This window comes from Aulonocara sp. 'chitande type north' Nkhata Bay, linkage group LG9, assembly GCF_057382095.1.
Source record: "Aulonocara sp. 'chitande type north' Nkhata Bay isolate Kocher_YH1m ecotype deep benthic linkage group LG9, A_spYH_male_GT1.1, whole genome shotgun sequence".
Lineage (NCBI taxonomy): Eukaryota > Metazoa > Chordata > Actinopteri > Cichliformes > Cichlidae > Aulonocara > Aulonocara sp. 'chitande type north' Nkhata Bay.
The window spans coordinates 24,443,544-24,467,337 of NC_141352.1; the positions used below are offsets into that span (position 1 = coordinate 24,443,544).

Consider the following 23,794-nt stretch of genomic DNA (forward strand, 5'->3'; position numbering starts at 1 on the left):
AGGTCCACTGTCAGGCTGCAGTAACGTCTGTAGTGTATGAATGAGCCATTCATAGTGGCTTGCTGGAAAATGAGGATATCCACAGATGATTTATCAGAAGAAAGCAAGCTCAGCCAAGGGCATGATTTACCCAAATACCAGTCTGTTAATCTGTCTGCAGCCATAACACACCAACACAGAGCCGTCAAAGTATAGCGGTCTCAGTTTGAGGGTGACAGATGGTCACATGCTGCCATCAGCTGGTCAAAACATATACAGCACTTTTGCTGGTTGTATAAAAATGACTACTTACTGCAGTCATCCGTAAATAAGTCAGTGTTAATGGGTTAAAAATCTTTTTAAAGGCTACGCAATTAGCTTGAACACTAAGTAACTTGAGGGATATTTCTCCAGGCTTCTCGAAGAGCATTCAAAGCTCTTCTTTGGATGTTGGCTGCCTTTTACTCTGTTTTCTGTCCAGATGATCCTACACTGCTTTAGTAATGCTAAGGTCCGAGCTCTGGAGAGGCCAGTCCATCACTGATAGTGTTCCAATGTTCAGCATTGGTAGAGTGTTACGGATCATTGTCATGCTGAAAAATGCCAAACACCTTCCAGATGGTATTGCATGATGGATCAAAATCTGATTGTACTTTAATGCATTTACAGTTTTATCAGTTTTGACAAGATCCCCAACACCACTGGCTGAAATGCAGCCCCAAACCATGACAAAGTCTCCACCGTGTTTTACACATCGCTATGAATAACTGTTCGTATTAATCACTAAACCTGATGGTTCATGATTTTTGCTCTAGTTCTTGTGTAAATTGGCATACGTCATTCTTTTCTCTTTAATTCCTTGATTAAGAAAGGCTTCCTGACAGCCATCTTTCCACTGAGACCATTTCTGGTGTGTTGACAGGGCGCACACAGCTAAAGGGGAGGACAAAACAAAGACGAGGGTGACACTACACACAATATAACAAGGGGATATGACGCTCGAAACAGCCGTTTCGACACTGTGCTGAACTTCTTAAGCGGGGATGTTTCCAAACGCTTCTCCGAAGCGTGAGTCAAAACACCCAGATCACGTGACCACGCCTAGGATTTGGTGATCCAGTTCCTGCTTCTAGACATATCCAAGCGCAAACTCCCATTTTTTATTAACCAGAATCATTTGGACTTGTAATTACTGAATCAATGTTTTTTGAAGCGACAATTTTAATTAAATACGCGCATGCGTAAAAGAAAACAATACTCTATTTCATGGATTGTGAAAACTAGACAGAAGATTCTAGACTATCTAGAACACTATATAAGTATACAAAACCTATGTAATTTATATATCACAATATATAAATATCTTTTTTGAATGATTACTAGAATATAGATTGAAGAAAGCAAGAAGGAAAGAGACTGGTGGGTGAGCTCCATTCACTCCTATAAGCAGAAAGAGAGAGAGTTGCACACTTTCAACAGAAAATGTCATTTGTGGCATTAAGTGACTCCTCAATATATTTTTTTTTGGGGGGGGGGCTTTAAAAAAAAAAAAAATTCTCAAAAACAACTGGAGTTATGCAGGTTCACTATAACCAAAACTCCAGGCTCACACTGAGTAAAACACAGTGTTACAATATGGAAAATCCATAGCAGTGTAAAGTTCGGGAAAGCTCCCTCATGGTTAGAGGTTGCTAAGCAGAGGATGAGTTAAACATGCCTGAAATGTATTTTTCCGATTGGTCAGAAAATGTGATCGACGTTAACTCCCAGAAAACTCAAACAAATATATCCAAAGTTTGAGGGCTGTGAGCAAAAAAACGAAGACAGCTGAACCCAAAACAGCTGTAATCCTGTGTGACTATTACAGTAAATACGGCAGTGTTTTCCCTCTGTTTTACTTAATGAATAGATTTATGGTGAAGAACGCGAACGTTAACAGATGGAGAATTTTGCTGATGACTACAGTCACAGATTGCGGTGTTTAACAGTCTCAGATTTTTTTTTCCTTGTTTTGGGGGAGATTTCTCCAAAACGTGATGATCAATTACTGACGGTTTGGTATAATAAGTAGCTTTGTTTGGAATCGTGCAGGGTTTGCCTGCGTCGTTGTTTCACAGAAAAATATCGAGATGTGGCGATAGCAAAGTGGGCCAGCAGGTGTCACTGTTGAGATGGAGTTCAGTGTTTCACGAAGCCTTGCTTTGCCCATCACTAGGGATGGGAAACAGGTGGGAACACAGATGTCAACAATCAAGAGAGACAAGACAGGACAAGAAGTTGAATCACAGACAGATAAAAAAAACTACAGACAAGGCATGAGAAGACAGAGGAAGCATGAAAACTAAAACGAGGGACAGAATACAAAACAGCCTTAACTGAGAACAGGTCAGTAAAAATAAGAAGACCTCAAGCTAGAAACACAAAACACAGAGAGAAAACTAATGAGAACCAGAACTACAGGCTAATCACTGAGGAATTACAACTAACTTGACACAAAGGGATATGAGACAAGAGACAAAAATGGCACTAGACCAGTCATGGAAATTCAAGGGATACAAGGATCAGAAATAAACTAAAACCCCAGATCTAGATGTGAAACAAACCCTTTGAATATCAATATACAGAAGAAATCCTGAAAATTAACAAAACTGAAAACACTGCATCCTAAACAGAGGGATCCTAACATCAACAAACTGGGATTAATTGATTTCATCTCAGGTTCCGTGTCAGTGTTTTGGTGGGTTAAACAGCCTTACATACTTTAACATGATAAACTAATTATTTTTTTCCACAAGAGCTTGGTCTATACATTTAATTTTTAAGCAACATAAGGAACACTACACTGTTTTGGGGTTTGTTTGTTTTGTTTTGTTTTTAGTTAGTGTTATCATTTTATTGCCATTATCGAGGCACTGCAGGCCCATAGAAGTACAAGGCACTGTAGTTGATGTGTTTTCTTTTTTTACGTTTGCGCTCTTATGTCTTCCACTTGTTCAGTTTCCTCAACTTTTTTGAGGAAACACTGAACAGCATGCCGAAATCTGCCAGATTATCTGCTAAAAACTCTTTGGGAATAACCATTTGTGGCTAATAATAATATTAATATTTTATACCAGTGGAACTGTCTCTCATGGCATTTTTTTTTTTTTTTGGCAAATTCAAACACAAATTATGTGTTCAAGCTACAGGCCGCTATTAACAAAGTGCTTAAAGATGCAACTAAAAACGGTTTCTTTGCTAAACTGATGTCATGTGTGGACACAACACCCTTGAGTTAGGTGCCTGATTCATAGGTCTGTGTCAAGTTGTTCAACCAATCAGGACTGGACTGAAAACAAGTGACAAAAAACTTCGAGTGTCTGGCTACGTCGAAGCAAACTGTATATAAATGAGGTAGGCTAAATGCTTTTTCATATATTATTCAGAAAATAACCTATGAAAGCCTATGTAGAGAAGTAAAATATAAAGCTATAAAAGACTGCTGTTATCGTTATTGTTGTTGTTGTTATTATTATTAGTGGTAGTACGCCTTTGTCACCAAGATTGCGCAAGAACTGACCGAATATCGCAGCACTAGGAGGAGTGAATAAACTGAGATCTTTTTAGAGCCTCGAGAAAAGAATAAAAGAAAAACCTGTTTCAATTTCCTTCCTCGGACCTGCCCACCCGTGCCTGCAGCCCACCTTCACGAATCGAGCACACCTATTAGGGGATGAGACTCAAACTTCCACGTTAACCAATCAGCTTTCTCGTTCACCGACGGCCTAGCAGTTGATTGGTTGAAAATCCAGCTTGTCAAGTCTGACTGCACTTGGACATTTCCGCCTTGTTATGTTTTGTTTTTTTTTAACTACAGGGGCTTCCTATGAACATTGTGGGCTTCGTGTGGAGGTGAATCAGTGATCAGTAACTAATTTCGGGTTTTGATGAGGTACTTGAGTCTCGGTGACTTCTGAAATCCAGAGACATGTCGTCTTTAAGGTAAGCAGACTTTACATAAACCTCAAAATCCCTCAGTCTGAAAGTTTTTGAGTTTGTGTTAAGGCTGCATGATCGATAAATAAATAAAATTACTTCGGGTTATTTATTAATACGTTACGTTAGACTAGATTGTTGTTGATAATATTTTCTTTGCTGCGGGTTGTTGGAAGTTGAAAGAGTTTTCTGTTAAGTTACAGTTGTGTAATTGCGTGTTTTGCCATATCACTCCTGTGTTGCTGATTGTGACATTAAGTCTGCTTTCTCAACATCCCAGAAATGTCTTCCGGCGCAGCTGGTCTTGTGATGAAAAGCTGGAGGGAAAAGTTGTTGTCATCACTGGAGCAAACACTGGCATCGGCAAAGAAACTGCCATTGACCTAGCAAAGAGAGGTTCGTCTGACTGAAATCATGAAATTTTAAACCTTTCTTAACTCTCAACTGTTTTTTTTAAAGTGGGGATTATTTGTGTTACGTATCAGGATATGGAATTAGGAGGAAAAGGGAAATATTAGCAGGAAATGTTGACTTTTAGATGCACAGATAAAAGACTACAATGAAGTAAACCTTGGAGGAAACTCGTTCAAACCCCACATAGAAAGGCCTCACCTGACCAGCAGGTTCAAGGTCAGGACCTTCTTGCTGTGAGGCCACATTTGGATCCATTGCACACTCTGCTGCCTCTAAATTGGTTGCAGGTGCGGACGTGAATTTGGTTAATTCATGGATGGATGTTTCTGGCCATCCGTTGAGTATAAATCCATCCAGGGCATGGCGTGCCTCTCACCCTGTTCCCCCATAACCCTGAAGTGGATCAGCAATGGGGATCATAGTTACACACAAGATTTTGATAGTCCTAAAAGTTGGGAAATAATTTTTTTTACTGCTGACAGTGTGTGCTTGTGTTAGATGCCTGTCTAGGGTTTACCCCGCCCTATGTCAGTTTGGACAGTCTCAATAGCAGTTGCCTCTGCCACCATGAGTCCTCCCTAGTTATTGCTAAGCTCCAATAGAACCGCGCCGTGCCATCAAGAAAATGATTACGATAAAAACAGTTTATTTAAACACAGATCTGCCAGTATTGATTCTCCTGTAGATAAATTATAAGGAAGGCTAACACAAGTTCTATTGTTCTGTGTAAATTCTGAGCATGACTCAGGCGTGGCAATCCTCCACTCCCATGATGTTGGTATCATTGTCGTGCAACATGTGGCTGTCAGGAAAAGTAGCTGAGTAATGGAACAATTTGGAACCAGTTCCTGATTTAGCTCTTTAGGCACAGTTCTTGTTTGGTATAGTAAAATTTTTCTTTAGTTTTAAAGTAAAATACAAGGACAAAATGAACTCAGACACAGAGCATGAAGCAATGTGTTAGTGTGTCTTAATTAGAAGAAAAAATGAATAGTAGTGGACAATTATTCAACAATAAGAAGCTGAATTTTTGCACCTACCTTAGTGGGTCTTCTTACAGTCATTTTATTAAATTGTCTTGTTTTGTCAGAACAAAAAAATTAGTTACACACAGCCATTCACTCTTATAATGAAAAGGCTGTTTTCAGTGGTCACTTTAGTAGTTACACCTGTTCAAGTGCTTTTTCAAGCAAATATCTAATGAGCCAGTAACATGGCAGACAGCAGTATTAATGTTAATTAATATTTTTAAAAAAGTATTTTTGTATGTGGACATGGCTGAAAAGGCCAACTTTGGTATGTGGTGTAACAGGAGAATTACACAATTAAGGTTCTGCCCAGAAATGAGCAATTGTGTGCTTTTCATTTCGACAACAGTGTCTGAATAATGTTTAATCTGGGAAGGGTTAAAACGCCATTTCCAAACAATACGAAGTCCCTTATTTTATACTGAGAAAGATTATTAAAAAATATTCAGGACAGTTGCCAATTTTCTCAGGAGTGGATGTCCCAGAAAATTAGCGCCAAGGTTCAGTTCAGTTCTTTTTTTATTTCAAACATATACATTCACCAACGTTTCATAAAATCATTCCATACAGTTGTTTGAAAAGGAGTAGGCAGAAGTATATACTTATTTTGCCCTACCCCCTCAGGTTTACATCCTCATCATCTAAATTTGAACAACAAAAACGTATACAATGCCTTCAACTTAGAACATAACATCTCAAAAAAATATTTTCACATGTTCAACTAAAACTATATTTAGATTTGCTAATTTGCAGAAGAAAATAAACATGAGTTTGACTGCTGTCTTGGGTTAATTGCATTTTCTTGATTCTTATACTTATTTAATATTTCTTTTTTGAGTTGTATTTTAAACTGGTTTATATCACTAGTGACCTTTATTTCTTCTTTTAACTCGTTCCAGATTTTAACTCCCGCTATTGAAATAGACATCCTTTTCAATGTTGTTCTTACTCTTTGTAATTTTAAATTCCACTTCCCTCTAAAATTATACCTCCCTTCTCTTTCTAAGAACCATTTACTTATTTCGATTGGGAGCATCCCTTTCCTTACCTTATATATTATTTGCACTGTTTTAAACTTCACCAGATCCTGGAATTTTATAGCTTGCATCCTAATAAAGAGTGCATTTGTGTGAGCCCTATACCCCTCCTGATTTATTAGTCTAATGGCCCTTTTCTGCATTATGATTATAGTCTGAATATTACTTGTATATGGCGACCATGGCTCAGGGAGTTGGGAAGCGCATCTGTAACCGGAAGGTCGCCGGTTCGATCCCCGGGCTCTCTGTCCTGGTCGTTGTGTCCTTGGGCAAGACACTTTACCCTACCGCCTACTGGCGCTATATAAGTCCAATCCATTATTATCATTATTATTATTATTATTATTATTATATGTATTTCCCCAAACCTCTACACAATAACTCATGTATGGTAATAGTAAAGCACAATATAACATATACAATGTTTTCCTATCCAGAAACTGTTTTACTTTCCCCAAGACAGCAATGCCCCGTGCTAACTTTCCCCTCACATAAGTGATGTGTGATTTCCAACAGGCCTTTTGATCAGTGATCACACCAAGAAATCTTATGGCATTAACCCTTTCTAGATATATATTATCGACACAAATTTCAATGTTAATGTTTTTCTTATAGTTTCCGAATAACATAAATTTTGTTTTATTTAAATTTAAGGACAATTTGTTTCTATCAAACCACTTGTTTAATATCTTCAACTCCTGTGTGATCACCTCCGGTCATGCAAGGTCATGCAAAGCTCAGAGAAATTGCAAAAAACCCAAGAGCTACATCTCCAACTCTGTGTTTCTTTGCTAGACATGCTGTGGTGCTGCTTGTTTGTCGGTCTTTCTGCCTGTTACTTTAAAAAAAAAAATCTTGCTTTTGCAGTTCACTATATGTACTACAAAAGCATACGTGACTATATGTGCCTTTGGGTATCTCAGACAGATTAGTTTCAGTTTTTTTTGTGTGTTTGTCTTTTCCGAGAAATGTGGTTGTTTCTGATATCTTAAGTGATTATTGGTCTTTCTTACTGTCCCCATTAAAAGCTTCGCAAGTTATGAAAAATGTAATGTGCACATTTTGTCATGAGAGGGCACTCTCCACCCACTGAGCTACACCTTGCTTTTATGTATTTTCGCCATGCATTCAGTGCATGTGGTGTTTTAACTCCCGTCTTTTATTTTTCTTTGTAGGGGCAGAAAAGGTGATCATAGCATGCAGGGACATGGAGAAAGCAAACGCAGCCGTGAAAGACATCATCGAAAGCTCAGGCAATGAACATGTCGTTTGCATGAAACTTGATTTGTCAGACAGCAAGTCTATACGAGAATTTGCTGAAGCCATCAACAAAGGTAAAATGATTTTCTGGCTAAAGAAACATCCATGTGAACACACATGAAAAGTTGCATATTTTTAAACCCCCCCCCTCTTATTTTTTTTTTTTTTCACTTTTTTCTACAGACGAGCCAAAGCTGAACATCCTCATCAACAATGCAGGTGTGATGGTCTGTCCCTTTGGGAAAACAGCTGATGGTTTTGAGATGCAGATCGGTGTCAATCACCTGGGTAAATAAAATCAGGCCTCAGTCACACCTGGCCTGACTTATACATTAGTACCGACTAATCCTTCTCCAGACTTTTTGATTTGGGGGGAGAGATTTGACAAATGAAGTTGTACCCAAAACAATTAGCACGTCCCAGGACATTTCCAAGATTTCTTTAAATGGGGTGAAAGAAATCAGAAAATAATATCTCAGGTAAAACTCAAACGGAAGCACACAAAACTGGTTGAAAATTCTTTAAAAGGTTTTTAATAGAGTTAATAAATTACAGTCTGCTTATGACAGGAAATATTTAATTTTACTCAGTGGTACAAGTAAATAACAGTGCCTCACATCCTAAATGACTCGAGGAGTGGTAGGCAGTGGCTTCAAACCACTCTGACCCACAGTGCTATGCAAAAGTCTTAACCCACACCTTCCACTTCCACTCCCTTCTATATATTCTTCTCCCAAGGAAGCAGACTTTTGTATTTTTATTATTATTATTTTGGACCTATAAATCATTCAAATATAAAAACTGACTCAACTTAACAAAGAGCCACTTTCAAATAGTATCTTTTGCCACTTTTATTTTGCAAACAGTCTGTCACAGTAACACATAATTTCTTCCCATTTGTTAGCTCTATCTGCAACAAAATGCCAAAGATGACACAATTTGACAGGCATAAATTTATATTTGTGTACCAACAAGGTGATTCCCAAACATTTAAAAGTCAAAAACTTACTATGAGCATTGGCCCAAGACGTTTTTTTTATGGTATCGTATGAACTTGAGTGCAATTTCCATCCGTGGCTGCATTAACATGTCAACACAATTTTGAGGGTTGCGTTCAAATTTCAGGTTGGAGTAGTCCCACCCCTTTTGACTTGCCCCTCCCATCAGCTGTCAAATCCTTCAAAAGGTCACAAATGCATAGAATTTTTCAATACTCATTTCGTGATGTTGAAGTTGGATCTGACGCTTTAGCCTAAATGCAACACTTCTTTCATAATCAGCATTTTTATGACTTTACTGCAGAACAGTAAAGTTTAAGCACATGCTTTAGATATGACAGACAGACATGAAGTAAAAGGTCAACTTCCTGCGACAATATGTCCTGATTCCAGCTTTTGGAATCAACTGATTCCGGAACCACTGATCATCAGTTGAAATGTTGTTTCCAACATGAATTTGTGTTAACTTTTAGGCACTTTACCAAGTTAAGGTAAGTATTTTGGTAAGTACAGTATTTCGTAATTAGTGAAGTGTCACTATTTCCAGATACCTTACCCTCACTCTGTTTTCTGAAACTGAAAATTGGATTTTAAAGTCATATTTCCTCCTCCTCCAGGTCACTTCCTGTTGACATATTTGTTGCTTGACCTGATTAAAAAGTCGGCACCAGCTAGGATTATCAATGTATCTTCCATGGCTCACTCCTGGGGCTCCATAAATCTAGGGGACCTCAACAGTGAGAAGCATTACGACAAGAATAAAGCCTATGCTCAAAGCAAGCTAGCCAACGTCCTCTTCACCCGATCACTGGCTAAACGATTAGAAGGTAAATAATGCACCTTACACGCTGTCATTTCTTTCTTTTAATTTGCCAGTTTTCTGTTCAAATCAAATCCATGACTAGTAGCTCTACCGTTGGTGATTTCATTCACTTTTTCCTTACTTTTAGGCACAGGAGTGACGACCTACTCTCTCCATCCTGGAGTTGTTCAGACTGAGTTATGGCGTCATCTGAACGGTGTCCAGCAATTCTTCATGAAGATGGTCAGTCCTTTTACCAAAAACTCTGTCCAGGGAGCGCAGACAACAATTTACTGTGCTGTTGACCCATCATTAGAGAAGGAGAGTGGCGGATACTACAGGTACACTTTTTGCTGTAACACACAGAAATTATATTGCAGCTTGTTACACATAATCTAGTAGCATATTAATACAGTGGCTTTCAACACTTAGTAGTTTTAAACCAATGAAAGGTAAACATGATGTTTAACTCATCAGCTCAGCACCGCAGCAATTTCCTAATGTTGTAAACCTGCTCAACATTTGGCAATAAACCCCATTCTGATTCTGATTCTGATTCTCTGATTCAGAGTAAAGAGTACTTTCTCAGATTTTGCAATCTGGAAACTAAATCAGATGAATAGTAAAGATATTTGCCATGAAGCAGTTATTTAAAGGTGTGAAATATGAAGCGAGATAAATGTCCAGTTAAAGTCAGAGTTTTCTGTGTCCCAAAAGTGTCTCTCTTTTAACCTGGACAAATCACTGTGATGACTTAAGCCGAAGACATGTTCAAGGTTTTAGTGAAAAATGTAATGCATTTAATACCATGTTTTAAATGCAATATAGATTCCCTGGTAGGTGAATACATGTCATATGTGGAACTTAGACGTGAATTACTAACATCACAAATGAAGCTAAGCTGCAACGTTACAGCAGTGTAAACTGTGCACATATTGTCACCTGAATGTGCTTCAATTCATTTGGCAATGCAGAAAACGTATGCATGTTTGTATACTTGATTCAAATCTGCTGCAAAGTCTCATTTTACACTCCTGGCAAAGCAGCTCCTAGAACACAGAATAGAATAGGATTTCCTCATTGTTACAGTAACATTTACAACAAAATTAAGTGCAATCTCAAGAGTGTAAAGATCATTAACAGCAGTCTATAAACTGTAAACTATAAACTGTAAAAAAAAAAACTATGTAAGATAAATAATACAAAAGCAACCTGTCTCTATTCTCTCAAATTGCACAACCCCTAATTACACCAATCACATTCAAGTGGACATTGTAGCATTTTAATACTTTTTATAGCTCTGAGAGAAAAACTGCTATTCAGTCCTTCTGTCCTTTCTCTAACTGCACTGTCTGGCAGATGGTAAGAGTTCAGCAAGTAGGTGACCAGGGTGAGATGTATCCATTATGAAATTTTTAGAATCAGAATCACTTTTATTGCCAAGTTTGTACACAGTGTCATGGTGCAAAAAAAAAAAAATATATATATATATATATAATATATACAACTCTATATAAATATTACAAATAAGTACACAGAAAAAGAGTGTATATAAACTACCTACAGATATAAATATTATATTAGATATTATAACTATAATGTTTAATATTTAAAAGACTTAGTATCAAATTAGAGAGCACACATTTGTTAAGATTAAAATGTCCATTCTGCCGCACTAGATCTCAAGTTTAGCAGTTTTTTGTGGCATTTATCTTGCTTCCTATATTTGAAACAGTGTAACATTTTACTGGGGGGGGGGTTAAATCTTCTTTGTACATTTCTGTCACCTTTTATGGTCATTATCTGATAACCAGTGTTGGGGAGTAACGGAATACATGTACCGCCGTTACGTATTTAAAATACAAAATATGAGTAACTGTATTCCGTTACAGTTACCGTTTAAAAAGGTGGTATTCAGAATACAGTTACTTTGTTGAAATAAATGGATTACACTGCGGTACTTTCCTGTTTCATATTGTCGCGGGTCAGGACTGTTTGGGTTTTGTTTGACAGCTACGTTCTGTTGTTCCAGGCGGCAACGTTACGGTTGCCATGGTTACAGGGCGACGCTCGCTCTCTCTCGCTCTCTCTGCGACTGTGTGTTTCCTGGGTGAGAGAGCGCCTTTTCGTTGTTGTTGTTGTTGTTGTGCTAAGCTAACAGGCAGAATGCTACAAGCATAGCTCTAAAGAATGTAGCATCATGGGCAGTGTAGTCCGTGTTGCAGGGAGAATGCACTGCCATACACGTTATGTGTCTGTGAGCGCAAGGAGGGAGAAAAAGGGGAGTGGAAAGGTACGAGTTGTCATCGAGGAAAAACGGGAGCTGGAAACATGTAAATATAATAATAACCACTGCAGCCAAGAAGAGTGCCTGACGAGCCCAGCTGTAAGTAAGCTATTAAGACTCGACTGTACACCGTGTTCGTGTTTTCCTCCGAAAACAATAAGTTCCGTTGGAGCAGCCTTTCAACGCCTCTCTCTGTCTCTTGCAAAGTAAAGTAAAGTAAAGCTATTTTTCGGCTACGAGCCGACAGGGACCCCGCCGTATTAGTCAGAGGTCCCTTTACTACAGTGCGGAGTCGTGGACCTTCAATAATAGTAATAAATCACACAGCAATAGTACATTCACGTTGTTGTAAAAAGCATGATAATATATTAAGTAATCCAAAGTATTCAGAATACGTTACTGTCATTGAGTAACGTAACGGAATACGTTACAAAATACATTTTGGGGCATGTATTCTGTATTCTGTAATGGAATACATTTTAAAAGTAACCTTCCCAACACTGCTGATAACATCTCGAGTAGGCGGCACCCATAGCGATTATTTTGTGGAGAAGAGCTTGAAGAATGAAGAATGAAACAGCAGTTTTTATGTTAGTGTGCACAGATCCTAAAACAAATATAGTTTGTAACCATCACCTCTATCTGTTATCACTGACTGGGGTTTTAGGCTTTGTCAAGTCAGCTAATGCAAAGAAAACACGACTGTGATGAATTCCCATCTTAGTACAAACCTCTGGACTGGCAGGCATCCATCCATTCGCTTCTGCTTATCCTTTTCAGGATCGCGGGGGGTGCTGGAGCCTATCTCAGCTGTCTTAGGGAGAGAATCGGGGTACACCCTGGACAGGTCGCCAGTCTCTCGCAGGGCTGACAGACAACCAATTGTACAACCAAATTTCCCCTTGTGGGACAATTAAAATATTAAAGGATTATTCTAACCATTCGCACTCACATTCACTCCCACATTCACACCTATGGGCAATTTAGATTGATCATTTAACCTATCCCCACCAACTGCATGTCTTTGGACTGTGGGAGGAAGCTGGTGTACCCGGAGAGAACCCACGCAAACACAGGGACAACATGCAAACTCCAGACAGAAAGACCCCGGCCTGATGGTGGAATTGAACTTAGGACCTTCTTGCTGTGCGGCAGTGCTAACCCACAATTTTCAGGCAAAATATATGAAATAACAGCTTCTCTCCATTAAAGAAAGTCGGAAGCAAAATGAATTATTCAAATGCAACGCAGAACAGAAGGTATTTAAAAACTGCAGGACTGTATTTTTTGATTTTGTTAAATAAATAAAAAAGTGTAGATTATTCTACATTATTTGGTTACAACTGAATATTAAATTCCTAAAACATTTTTAATGGCAAACTTTTGATTCATTGGATGTTCTTCATGCTTGCTAGTGTACAAATTTAGAAAAAGAAGCCACTGTTAATGTTGACTTATAGTCTTTAAGCAACAGTGGCTGACAAGCAGAGTGTTATTTGCTCATAAAATGTTCGTGTTACACAAGTGAACAAAGTGCTTACGTGATACATCCTTGCTTACAGTGACTGTGCTCCTGCTAACTGTTCTGCGGCTGCCAAAGACGACAACGTGGGGGAGAAGCTGTGGGAGCTGAGCTGCAGTTTGCTCTCTTTAACGTGGGACTGAGACATTCAGAACTGAAAATAAAATCCTGGCAGTGTATTCTGTTTCTTTATTACCTGATGATTTCATTATAATGTAGGCCACGACAATCTTTAAACACTTCATTTTTATCTCAACAACACAGCTGTAAAACTTTAATCTGCACGCTGCACAGTTCTGACGTTTTATTTGTTCCTTGGAAAGAATTTATTATGGTCACATTTGCCTTTGACTCACACAGTGAAACTGGTAACTACACTGTAATTCTGTGAATAGCAAGTGTAAGATCAGGGGAAAGCTTATAATACTGATTTATAAAAATTAAAAGAAGCTTAAATATTTGGTTTATCAATGTTTAATACAAGGTGTGTAATTAATTGGATAATATCTGCATGATAATTCATAATAGACTGCAGTCTTGTCTACATTGTTTACAAAAACTTTTCTTTTTACTTTCTGACATTAAACAGACTTATGGAGAGCATTCATTTGTTTCTGTCTGCTTTCAAAAAATGTTTAGGTTAATTGTGTTATCGCCAGTATTATATTAGTCAACTGGATCAATATCACCTACATTTTTACGGCCTCATTAATCCATAAAAGAATTTATAGTCTAGTTTTTTGCAATAAACAGATCTTATAATTGGTAGCTACACACAGTTGTTAATGTAATTTTCTTTACAGTAAGCTTACTGTAAATAACAGTTACTTCACTGTAGATAGACAAACACACAGCAAAAATAAATAAATGTGCAGTAACTACTGTAAATGTAAATTTCTGTGAAATCCCGTCAAAGCAAATTTATAGAAAATGCTGTTTCAGCAGGATGTGCTTACAAAGACGATTCCTGTGAATCCTTTTACAGCTAATTACTTGCATCCATCTGGCAGTAAATTGCTGTAAAATTTACAGCAACCTGTTTACAGTGTGTGACGCTTTCATGATGCTAAAAGTTTAATGGTTATATGTGGCTACAAAAAATTTGTTTTTTCACTTTCAATAAAATAAATTTTAATCAGTATGGCTGTTATGCTTTCATGTCTGATATTGTGTGACAAATGTTTTTCTCCAAAAATGAGTGTTCATTTCATTAACCAATAATTGTCTTTTTTTTTTCTGAAAACAGGATAACTATGATCACATGTATTGACAGTTTTGTCAACGAATAAAAATGAGGTCGAATCAGAACTAATTGAGCTGTGTAGAAAATCGGGGCGAGTTTGGAAGTGATCAAATCAGAAGTAATTTCCTTGTTCAGAAAGGTTAGACAGGTGTTGTGCCAAACAGTGATCATCTGCAAGAAAGTGATTGCCACCCACAGGAGCGCGCACAGCTGCTTAAAGCTGTAGCGCCCAGATTACTTACAACTACTTCCGTGCAACTGATATAAGGTGCGGTAAGCTGAACACAGCTTCAACTGTCTGTTTGTTGAAAAATAGTAACGCGACCGCACCGCATTTTCTTGTTAGTAAGGGTAACAGCGTTGTAATGATAGGAATAGTAATTAGTTAGATTACTTGTTACTGTAAAAAGTAATGCCATTAGTAACACCGTTACTTGTAACGCTGTCATTCCCATCACTGGTACCAAGACATTGCCAGCGTTAGACAGTTGTAGCGGGTTATTTGGACTTTCAGTATAATACTGTACAATAGTTAAAAAGCTACTGTCTGTGAACTGCGTGTGCACCAATCATTTTTTTTTTGTTTTTTGTTTTTACCTGTGAATCATTCAAATATAAAAACTGACTCAACAAAGAACAACTTTTAAATAGTATCTTAGGCACTTTTTTTGCAAGCAGCCTGTCACAGTAACACATGAGGGGGAGTGCAATTAAAATGGATGGATTTCTAGTGTGGTTCCCCAGCTGCACCAAGGCCGATCAGCAAGCACTCCAGCGGGTGGTGAAAGAAGCTGGCAGAATTATTGGAACAAGTCTGCCAGAGATCAGTAATATCTTCCCCACTCGCTGTCTGAGGAGGGTGCACAGTATCCTGCGGGACCAACATCACCCTGCGCGCCACCTTTTCCATCTGCTGCCCTCAGGGAGAAGGTACAGGTCTATACAGGCCAGAACATCCAGACTGGCCAACAGCCTGTATCCACAGGCTGTGAGGCTCCTGAACTCTCTGCCCCCCTCTCACGGACAATAACCATATCCAACTTCTTAATAGCAATGAACTGGTCTGCATTGGTGCATCATATCTTTATTCTCTGACACAATTTCATTGTTCTTGACAATGACAATAAATAAATAAATACTTAAATAAATACTTAAATAAAATGTTGTTTCCAACATTTCCAACCGCAGACAATGAATCCCTGTTAACTGACCATCAACATAATGCAACACTGGACAAACATGAGATGTGTCATCAAAATTTTACACATCACAGGTATGCTCATAGTCCATCCATCCATTTTCTTCCGCTTATCCGGGGCCGGGTCGCGGAGGCAGCAGCCCAAGGAGAGAAGCCCAGACCTCCCTCTCCCCAGCCACCTCCTCCAGCTTGTCCGGGGGCAGCCGAGAGATATAATCTCTCCAGCGAATGGCCGAACTTCTCACCCTATCTCTAAGGGAGAGGCCCATTTCCGCCACTTGTATCCGCGATCTCGTTCTTTCGGTCACTACCCACAGCTCGTGACCATAGGTGAGGGTAGGGACGTAGATCGACCAGTAAATTGAGAGCTTCGCTTTTACACTCAGCTCCCTCTTCACCACAACAGACCGGTACAGCGTCCGCGTCACTGCGGCCGCAGCACCAATCCATCTGTCAATCTCCCGCTCCTTTCTCCCGTCACTCATGAACAAGACCCCAAGATACTTAAACTCTCTTAAACTCTCACTTGGGGCAGGAACTCGTCCCTGACCTGGAGTGGTCACTCCACCCTTTTCGGGCTGAGGACCATGGCCTCAGAATTGGAGGTGCTGATTCTCATTCCCACTGCTTCACACTCGGCTGTGAAACGTTCTAAGGCGAGCTGGAGGCCATTACCCATTAAGCTAACAGAACCACATCATCCGCAAAAAGCAGAGATAAAATCCTGAGACCACCCACGTGAAAGCCTTCCGCCACTTGGCTACACCTAGAAATTCTGTTCATAAAAATCATGATCAGAATCGGTGGCAAAGGGCAGCCCTGGTGGAGCCCATCACCCACAAGGAATGAGTCAGACTTATTGCCGGCTATGCAGACCAAGCTCTTGCAATGGTTGTATAGGGACTTAATGGCCCATAGCATTGGGTCAGACACCCCATACTCCTGGAGCACCCCCCACAGGACCCCCCGAGGGACACAATCAAATGCGTTCTCCAAGTCCACAAAACACATGTAGACTGGTTGGGCAAACTCTCATGCACCCTCAAGTATCCTTGAGAGGATGAAGAGCTCATCCAGTGTTCCATGACCAGGACGAAAACCGCATTGTTCCTCCTGTATCCAAGGTTCGACTAACGGACGAACTGTCCTCTCCAGCACCCTGGTATAGACTTTCCCTGGGAGGCTGAGGAGTGTGATTCCCCTGTAGTTGGAACACACCCTCCAACCCCCCTCCCCACCCCCCCACCCCCCACCCCCTTCTTAAAGATGGGAACCACCACCGTGGTCTGCCCCTGATCTCCACGCTACATTGTAGAGGCATGTCAACCAAGACAGCCCTACAAGATCCAGAGCCTTCAGGAACTCGGGGCGGACCTCATCCACCCCAGGGGCTATGCCACCAAGGAGTTGTTTAACTGCCTCAGTGACCTTGCCCCCAGAGACTGGCGGGTTATCCCCTTCGTTCCCAGACTCTGCTTTCTCCAAGGAAGACATGCCAGTGGGATTAAGGAGGTAAGTATTTCTTCCACCGCTCGACAATTTTCTCAGTCGAAGTCGAAGTCCGCAGCGCTCCGCCCACACTATACATAGTGCAGGTAGAACACCGCTTTTGGGACAATCCATGTCCCAATTGCCAGTCTTGGTAGCCGGGGATCGGTCCGCCAGGACCTCGCTCCTGGCTGCTGCCTGGCTCACAATGCACCCGCTCATGGTTATTATAGAAATGTAGTTTTTAAAAAAGGATTTTGCCCTTTCAATTGTATTTAGGGAAATAACTTCACACATCATAAGTCTGATAAACATGCCCCACCAAAAGAAACAGACTCAAAACTTTTAACTGACATCTCGCACTTTTTAATTTGATGTTTTTGTGCAGAATTAGTGCAGCAGGATAGCATTCCTCTTGAACGTAATTAAATCATAAGGTGTGGGTGGTCTTTGTAACACATTTTCTCTTTTGGTATTTATTTGATGTAGTACATTTATTGTAAAAGTCTTTAACAAGTTTGGGATACAGTATTTCGTATTTAGTAAATTGTTACTATTTCCAGATACATTAACTTCACTCTATTTTCTGAAACTGAAAATTGACAATTTTAAAGTCATATTTCCTCCTTCTCCATTTACTTCCTGTTGACATATTTGTTGCTTGACCTGATTAAAAAGTCGGCACCAGCTAGGATTATCAATGTATCTTCCATGGCTCACTCCTGAGGTTCCATAAATCTAGAGGACCTCAACAGTGAGAAGCATTACAACAAGAATAAAGCCTATGCTCAAAGCAAGCTAGCCAATGTCCTCCTCACCCGATCACTGGTTAAACGATTAGAAGGTAAATAATGCACCTTACACGCTGTCATTTCTTTCTTTTAATTTGCCAGTTTTCTGTTCAAATCAAATCCATGACTAGTAGCTCTACCGTTGGTGATTTCATTCACTTTTTCCTTACTTTTAGGCACAGGAGTGACGACCTACTCTCTCCATCCTGGAGTTGTTCAGACTGAGTTATGTTGTTATCTGAATGGTGCCCAGCAATTCTCCATGAAGATGATCAGTCCTTTTACCAAAAACTCAATTTAAAACACAATTTACTGTGCTGTTGACCCATCATTGAAGAAGGAGAGGGGCGAATACTACAGGTACACTTTTGGTGTAACACATGGAAATAATATTGTTACTTGTCATTACCTAGTAGCATATTAGTACAGTGGCTTTCACCATTTGTGGTTTTGAAAGTTAAACATGATGTTTTGCAGCAGCTTATTGGCTTAGAGTAAAGGATACTTTCTCAGATTATGCAATTCAATATGAAGCAAGATAAGTGTCCTGTTAAAGTAGATTTTTCTGTGTCACAAAAGTGTCCCTCTTTCAACCTAGCTAAATCACCGTGGTGACCTACGCTGAACATATAAGCTATTCGAAAACAGATTATGTTCAAAGTTTGGATGAAAAATGTAATACATTTAATACCATTAAGTGTGATATCAAGAGTGCAAAGATCATTAACAGCAGTCTATAAACTGTAAACTATATATATATATATATATATATATATATATATATATATATATATATATATAAAGACATCGAAAAGACAAAAACAACTTGTCCCTATTCTCTCAAATTGCACTACCTCTTATTACACTGAGCACATTCAAGTGGACATTGTAGCATTTTAATGCTTTTTATTGCTCTGCTATTCAGTCCTTCTGTCCTTTCTCTAACTGCACTGTCTGGCAGATGGTAAGAGTTCAAAAAGTAGGTGACCAGGATGAGATGTATCCATTATGAAATTTTTAGCCTTTTTAGAATCAGAATCACTTTTATTGCCAAGTTTGTACACAGTGTCATGGTGCAAAAAATATATATAATATATACATCTCTATATAAATATTACAAATAAATACTCAGAAAAGGAGTGTATACAAACTACCTACAGATATAGATATCATAATATATTAGATATTATAACTATAACACTTAATATTTAGAAGACTTAGTATCAAATTAATTTACTAAAATTAAAATGTCAATTTTGCCACTGTATGCACTAAATCTCAAGATTAGCATTAATTTTGCTTCCTATATTTGAAACATTTTACTGTTTTTTAAATCTTCTTTGTACATTTCTGTCACCTTTTTATGGTCATTATCTGATAACATCTGATAACATCTCGAGTAGGCGGCACCCATAGCGATTATTTTGTGGAGAAGAGCTTGAAGAATGAAGAATGAAACACCAGTTTTTATGTTAGTGTGCACAGATCCTAAAACAAATAAAGTTTATAACCATTGCCGATATCTGTTATCACTGACTGGGGTTTTAAGCTTTGTCAAGTCAGCTAATGCAAAGAAAACACAACTGTGATAAATTTCCATTGTAGTACAACTGAATAATCAATTTTCGGCATCATTGCCTGAGCACTTATGGGCCAGGGGACGCCAATCTTTAAACACTTTTATCTCAACAACACAGCTGTAAAACTTTATTCTGCGCGTTGCACAGTTTTGACTTTTTATTTGTCCCTTGGAAAGAATTTATTATGGTCACATTTGCCTTTGACTCACACAGTGACACAGGTTTGTTGCCCAGGGACAACATCAACAGGCATTCATCAGGTTTTCATCATCTTTAAACATTAAGCGCCCTCAAGTAATAATAGAAACAGTGATTTAAAAAACTTTAAACTGTGCAAAAAAGTTAATTTTCTTCAAGAGTAATGGATGAAAATCGGCCTGTAGGGCTAAATCTGGCTTATTTACTTAGTAATAAGTAATGTCACATCAAATAAACAAAAGCAAGAAAATATCTGATAGTAGGGCCAAACAGGTCAAGGAGAAAATGCTAAGAGAAGGCGGACAAAGCAGAAACTCGGGAAACGCTGCAGACCTGAACTGAACAGATAACAAATGGATAAATGGGTTTAAACTATGACTCACTGCCAGAACAGGGTTCAAGAGGCCAAGTTATCAAAGGACACTTGAAATAAAACTGACAGCAGCTGGTGGGGATCTGAGAGAGAGAAAAGTGTAGGGCTTATGAACAGGTGAAGAAAACCTGTGAAGTCAACTCTATATTTTTATACTTGGACTTCACTGGAGCAACTTCACATGGTTCACAGTTCAAAATAAGTATGACCATATGGAAAATATCACCTCTATATGGCACAGTCTAAAGGAGAGAGGTGCATCTGCTGGTCTTTAAAGGCTCATTGTTTAACAGTTTAACAGCTTCACCTCTTGATACATGGTGCACATGAGGAAATGGGGTACCCTACCACAGGTTCATAGTGTCGCCTCACAACAAGAAGGTTTCTGCTTTAAATCCTGACTGAGGCTATGTGGAAAACGCAAGTGCAAGTCCTAAAAATGTGATGTTTCCTGCTACAGCTTTAGATTTATAGTCTAGTTTTTTGCGATAAACAGATCTTGTGTCATGCACGTTGATTTAATATTGATGATTATAATTGGTATCTAGACACAGTGGTTTCTGTCATTTTCTTTACAGTAAGTTTACTGTAAATGAAATTATGGAAAATTACTGTAAATAACAGTTACAGTTACTTCACTGTAGATAGACAAACACACAGCAAAAATAAATAAATGTGCAGTAACTACTGTAAATGTAAATTTCTGTAAAATCCCGTCACAGCAAATTTATATAAAATGGTTTCAGCAGGATGTAAAAAGTGCTTACAAAGACGATTCCTGCGAATCCTTTTACAGCTTATTACTTGCATCCATCTGCCAGTAAGTTGCCGTAAAATTTACAGCAACCTGTTTACAGTGTCTGAGGCCTTCATGATAACGCTTAAAGTTGAATGGTTATATGTGGCTATAAACTAATAAAAAGTTTTCATTTTTGCTTTCAGTAAACTATATTTAAATCATTGTGGCTGTTATGCTTTCATGTCTCGTTTTGTGTGATAATAATAATAATAATGTTTTTCTCCAAAAATGAGTGTTCATTTCATTAATCAATAATTGTCCTCATTGTTTTTCTGACAAAAACAAGATGACAACTTTATGATGACATGTATTGACAGTTTTGTCTACGAATAAAAATGAGGCCGAATCAGATGTAATTTAAGTTCTGTACAAAGGCGGGGCGAGTTTGGATGTGATCCAATCAGAATTTATTTCCTTGTGCAGAAAGGTTAGATTGGCACGTTTGATATGTTCCCGGGAAACGTGGGTGTGGGTGGAGGGGCTCATTTATTCTCATGCTCTTCTCACGGAAATCCAATACAATTTCAGCATTTGTAAGGAGAAGAGCGCACCTACCAACGCATTTCGTATTTGATGTCAAGGAAAATAAAATGGAGCAACTCCTGCTGGTAAAAACAGACAAACTTTTACACTTTTTTATTTTTCAAATCAAATGAGTCAAATTTAGATTTATTCTGCTATCATCTTGTGATGCCTAGTCGACTGAAACTAAAATAATTTAATGCCTTAATTATGACTAAAACTAAATCCTAATTTGCTGTCAAATTCAACACTGGACCTGCTAAAGGTTAAACCAGCCTGAAGCCTGAACTCAAACACTGGGTACATTACTTTATCCTTCATTACTTCAGCTCATTATTATTATTTATTACTGAGACAGACACATTATTTATCATCTAATAATAACTTATGAATATCTGCATTTCCTTATACCAAAATATTAAATGTTCTGCTGTGTTAAGACCCTGAAATATTTTGATCAAGTTAATAAAATCATGGATTTCATTCATTTAATCATTAAACAGCAAGGGAGGGTAATAAAGACAATGCTTGTTGGTTGGAATTCTACCTTGTAATTCTGTGGGGCTGTGGTTTCTTGATAATGGTAATAAGATCATAACACTAACCAGGAAAACCAGTCTATTGTTCCTTATGTTGCTTAAAAATTAAATTCATAGACCAAGCCCTTGGGGGGAAAAAATAAATAATTATTCATTGTTTTAAAGAATCTTATGCTGCTTTATGATCGATTGATGATTCAACATTTAACTTCATATTTTAAATTTCCATAAATTTGTATTTGTATTAATTTATAATTAGGTCAACTGTAATCATTTTGAGTGAATAAGAGGAACTTTGACATGCAGCATTAAATAAATATCCTCCTAATAAGTAAGCTATTTGTTCTGTGGTACTATTAGAAACTATTTCAGTTCAAAAGTTACCTTAGAGATATTGTTACTCCTGGACATTCTTGGCTTTGAATATCTACTATGACCTTAACTTATCTAATCAAGTAATCAACAAAGTTATGTACAATCACTTAACATACCCACATAGCAAAATTGGTATGGGCCCGATCTGGCCCACACAATGTGCTTACACATGGCCCACATACCGCAAAGAATAACGGCCCTTTGGTGGCCCAGATCTCGTTTGCCAGAGGGGGCCCACACATGGGCCAGCACAAGGCCAGTTGGAGACACACTGGTGGTCCTGTGCTGGCCCATGTGTGGATTACCTCTGGTAAACCTTATCTGGGACACCAAAGGACCGTCATTCTTTGTGGTATGTGGGCCATGTGTAAGCACATTGTGTGCAGACACACTGCTGGCCCTGTGCTGGCCCAGATGTCAGCCTAATGTGTACCTTAATCAAGCAATGTAATAACAACATGTGCTGGAGCATAATAGTGCAAAAGCAACATGACGAAACGCTGTTGCTCCCCAACTACATTTATACACATTCACACTCTTGACATGCAGACTAGAGGATCCAGGGATCAAATCACTAACCTTCCGATCAGTAGGTGACCTGCTCTACCTCCTGAGCTACAGCCACACAGTGGTAAACATGAGTAAACCGTCACTAGGTTTTGGATAAAGTGTACACTCACAAACCTGTCAACTCTGCATTTGAAACGTTGGCCACCATAGCAGTATAGTATTGCAACATGGCATTTGGGTCTTCTAACTAAAATACATAAATAGTGCCATCATTGCCAGACCTGGCCCATATCTGGTTGACATACACCCTGCCATGACACCAGTCAGTCAGAAGTGCCAGCTTGATGCCAGATCTGGACCAGACCTATTTTCTATGAGCCTGGGCCACGTACACCAAACCACAATCGGACCAGATGTGGCATGCCATCACTAGACAGTGCCATCTATGCCAGGCCTGGCCCATATCTGGATGACATATGTCTTATCATGCCAGAAGTCAGCCAGGAATGCTGGCTTGATCCCGGATCCGGGCCAGACCTGCTTGCTATGTGGGTACTGTGGTATGCACATTGTAATATTGATAACACTTATGGCTTACTTATTACTTACTTGTCTTATTAATTAATATGAGTTAGTGTAAAATGTCTTTTATAACCATTTCCAGTTGTTTCCAGGATTTTAAACATGATAATTAGTTAAACTGAAACTGTGATAGGGCCATGCTATTATATAATATATTGACTTGCCCATTAAACGTGGTCTAATCATTTGCGAGGCACCATAAATGTGTGCACTGAAGTCCTTCATCTCCATGGCCACGTATAGCATGAATCATTAATGTTTGATAAAGAAAAGAAGCTGGCTATAAGAACGGCA

General features: G+C 38.8%; 1 protein-coding gene across 2 annotated transcripts; it reads left to right on the forward strand.

The window, feature by feature from the left end:
- Positions 1 to 2,211: 2,211 nt before the first annotated feature.
- rdh12l (retinol dehydrogenase 12, like) lies at positions 2,212 to 14,441 on the forward strand. Of its 2 annotated transcripts, none has more exons than XM_086306629.1 (8): positions 2,212 to 2,364; positions 3,836 to 3,960; positions 4,235 to 4,350; positions 7,609 to 7,767; positions 7,877 to 7,981; positions 9,309 to 9,518; positions 9,642 to 9,834; positions 13,343 to 14,441. In XM_086306629.1, exons 2-8 carry the CDS (start codon positions 3,947 to 3,949, stop codon positions 13,443 to 13,445), a joined length of 900 nt encoding a protein of 299 aa, XP_086162755.1. In that variant the 5' UTR covers positions 2,212 to 2,364; positions 3,836 to 3,946; the 3' UTR covers positions 13,446 to 14,441. The 2 variants fall into 2 exon arrangements, with proteins under 2 accessions (XP_086162755.1, XP_086162756.1); XM_086306630.1 differs by lacking the exon at positions 2,212 to 2,364 and adding an exon at positions 3,350 to 3,372.
- Positions 14,442 to 23,794: the final 9,353 nt, after the last annotated feature.

What these genes read in the sequence shown, in the direction of transcription:
- rdh12l (XM_086306629.1), top strand. An exon ending in CATTGACCTAGCAAAGAGAG is followed by an intron (nt 4,351 to 7,608) that starts GTTCGTCTGACT and finishes TTTTCTTTGTAG; the next exon opens with GGGCAGAAAAGGTGATCATA. An exon ending in TGCTGAAGCCATCAACAAAG is followed by an intron (nt 7,768 to 7,876) that starts GTAAAATGATTT and finishes TTTTTTCTACAG; the next exon opens with ACGAGCCAAAGCTGAACATC.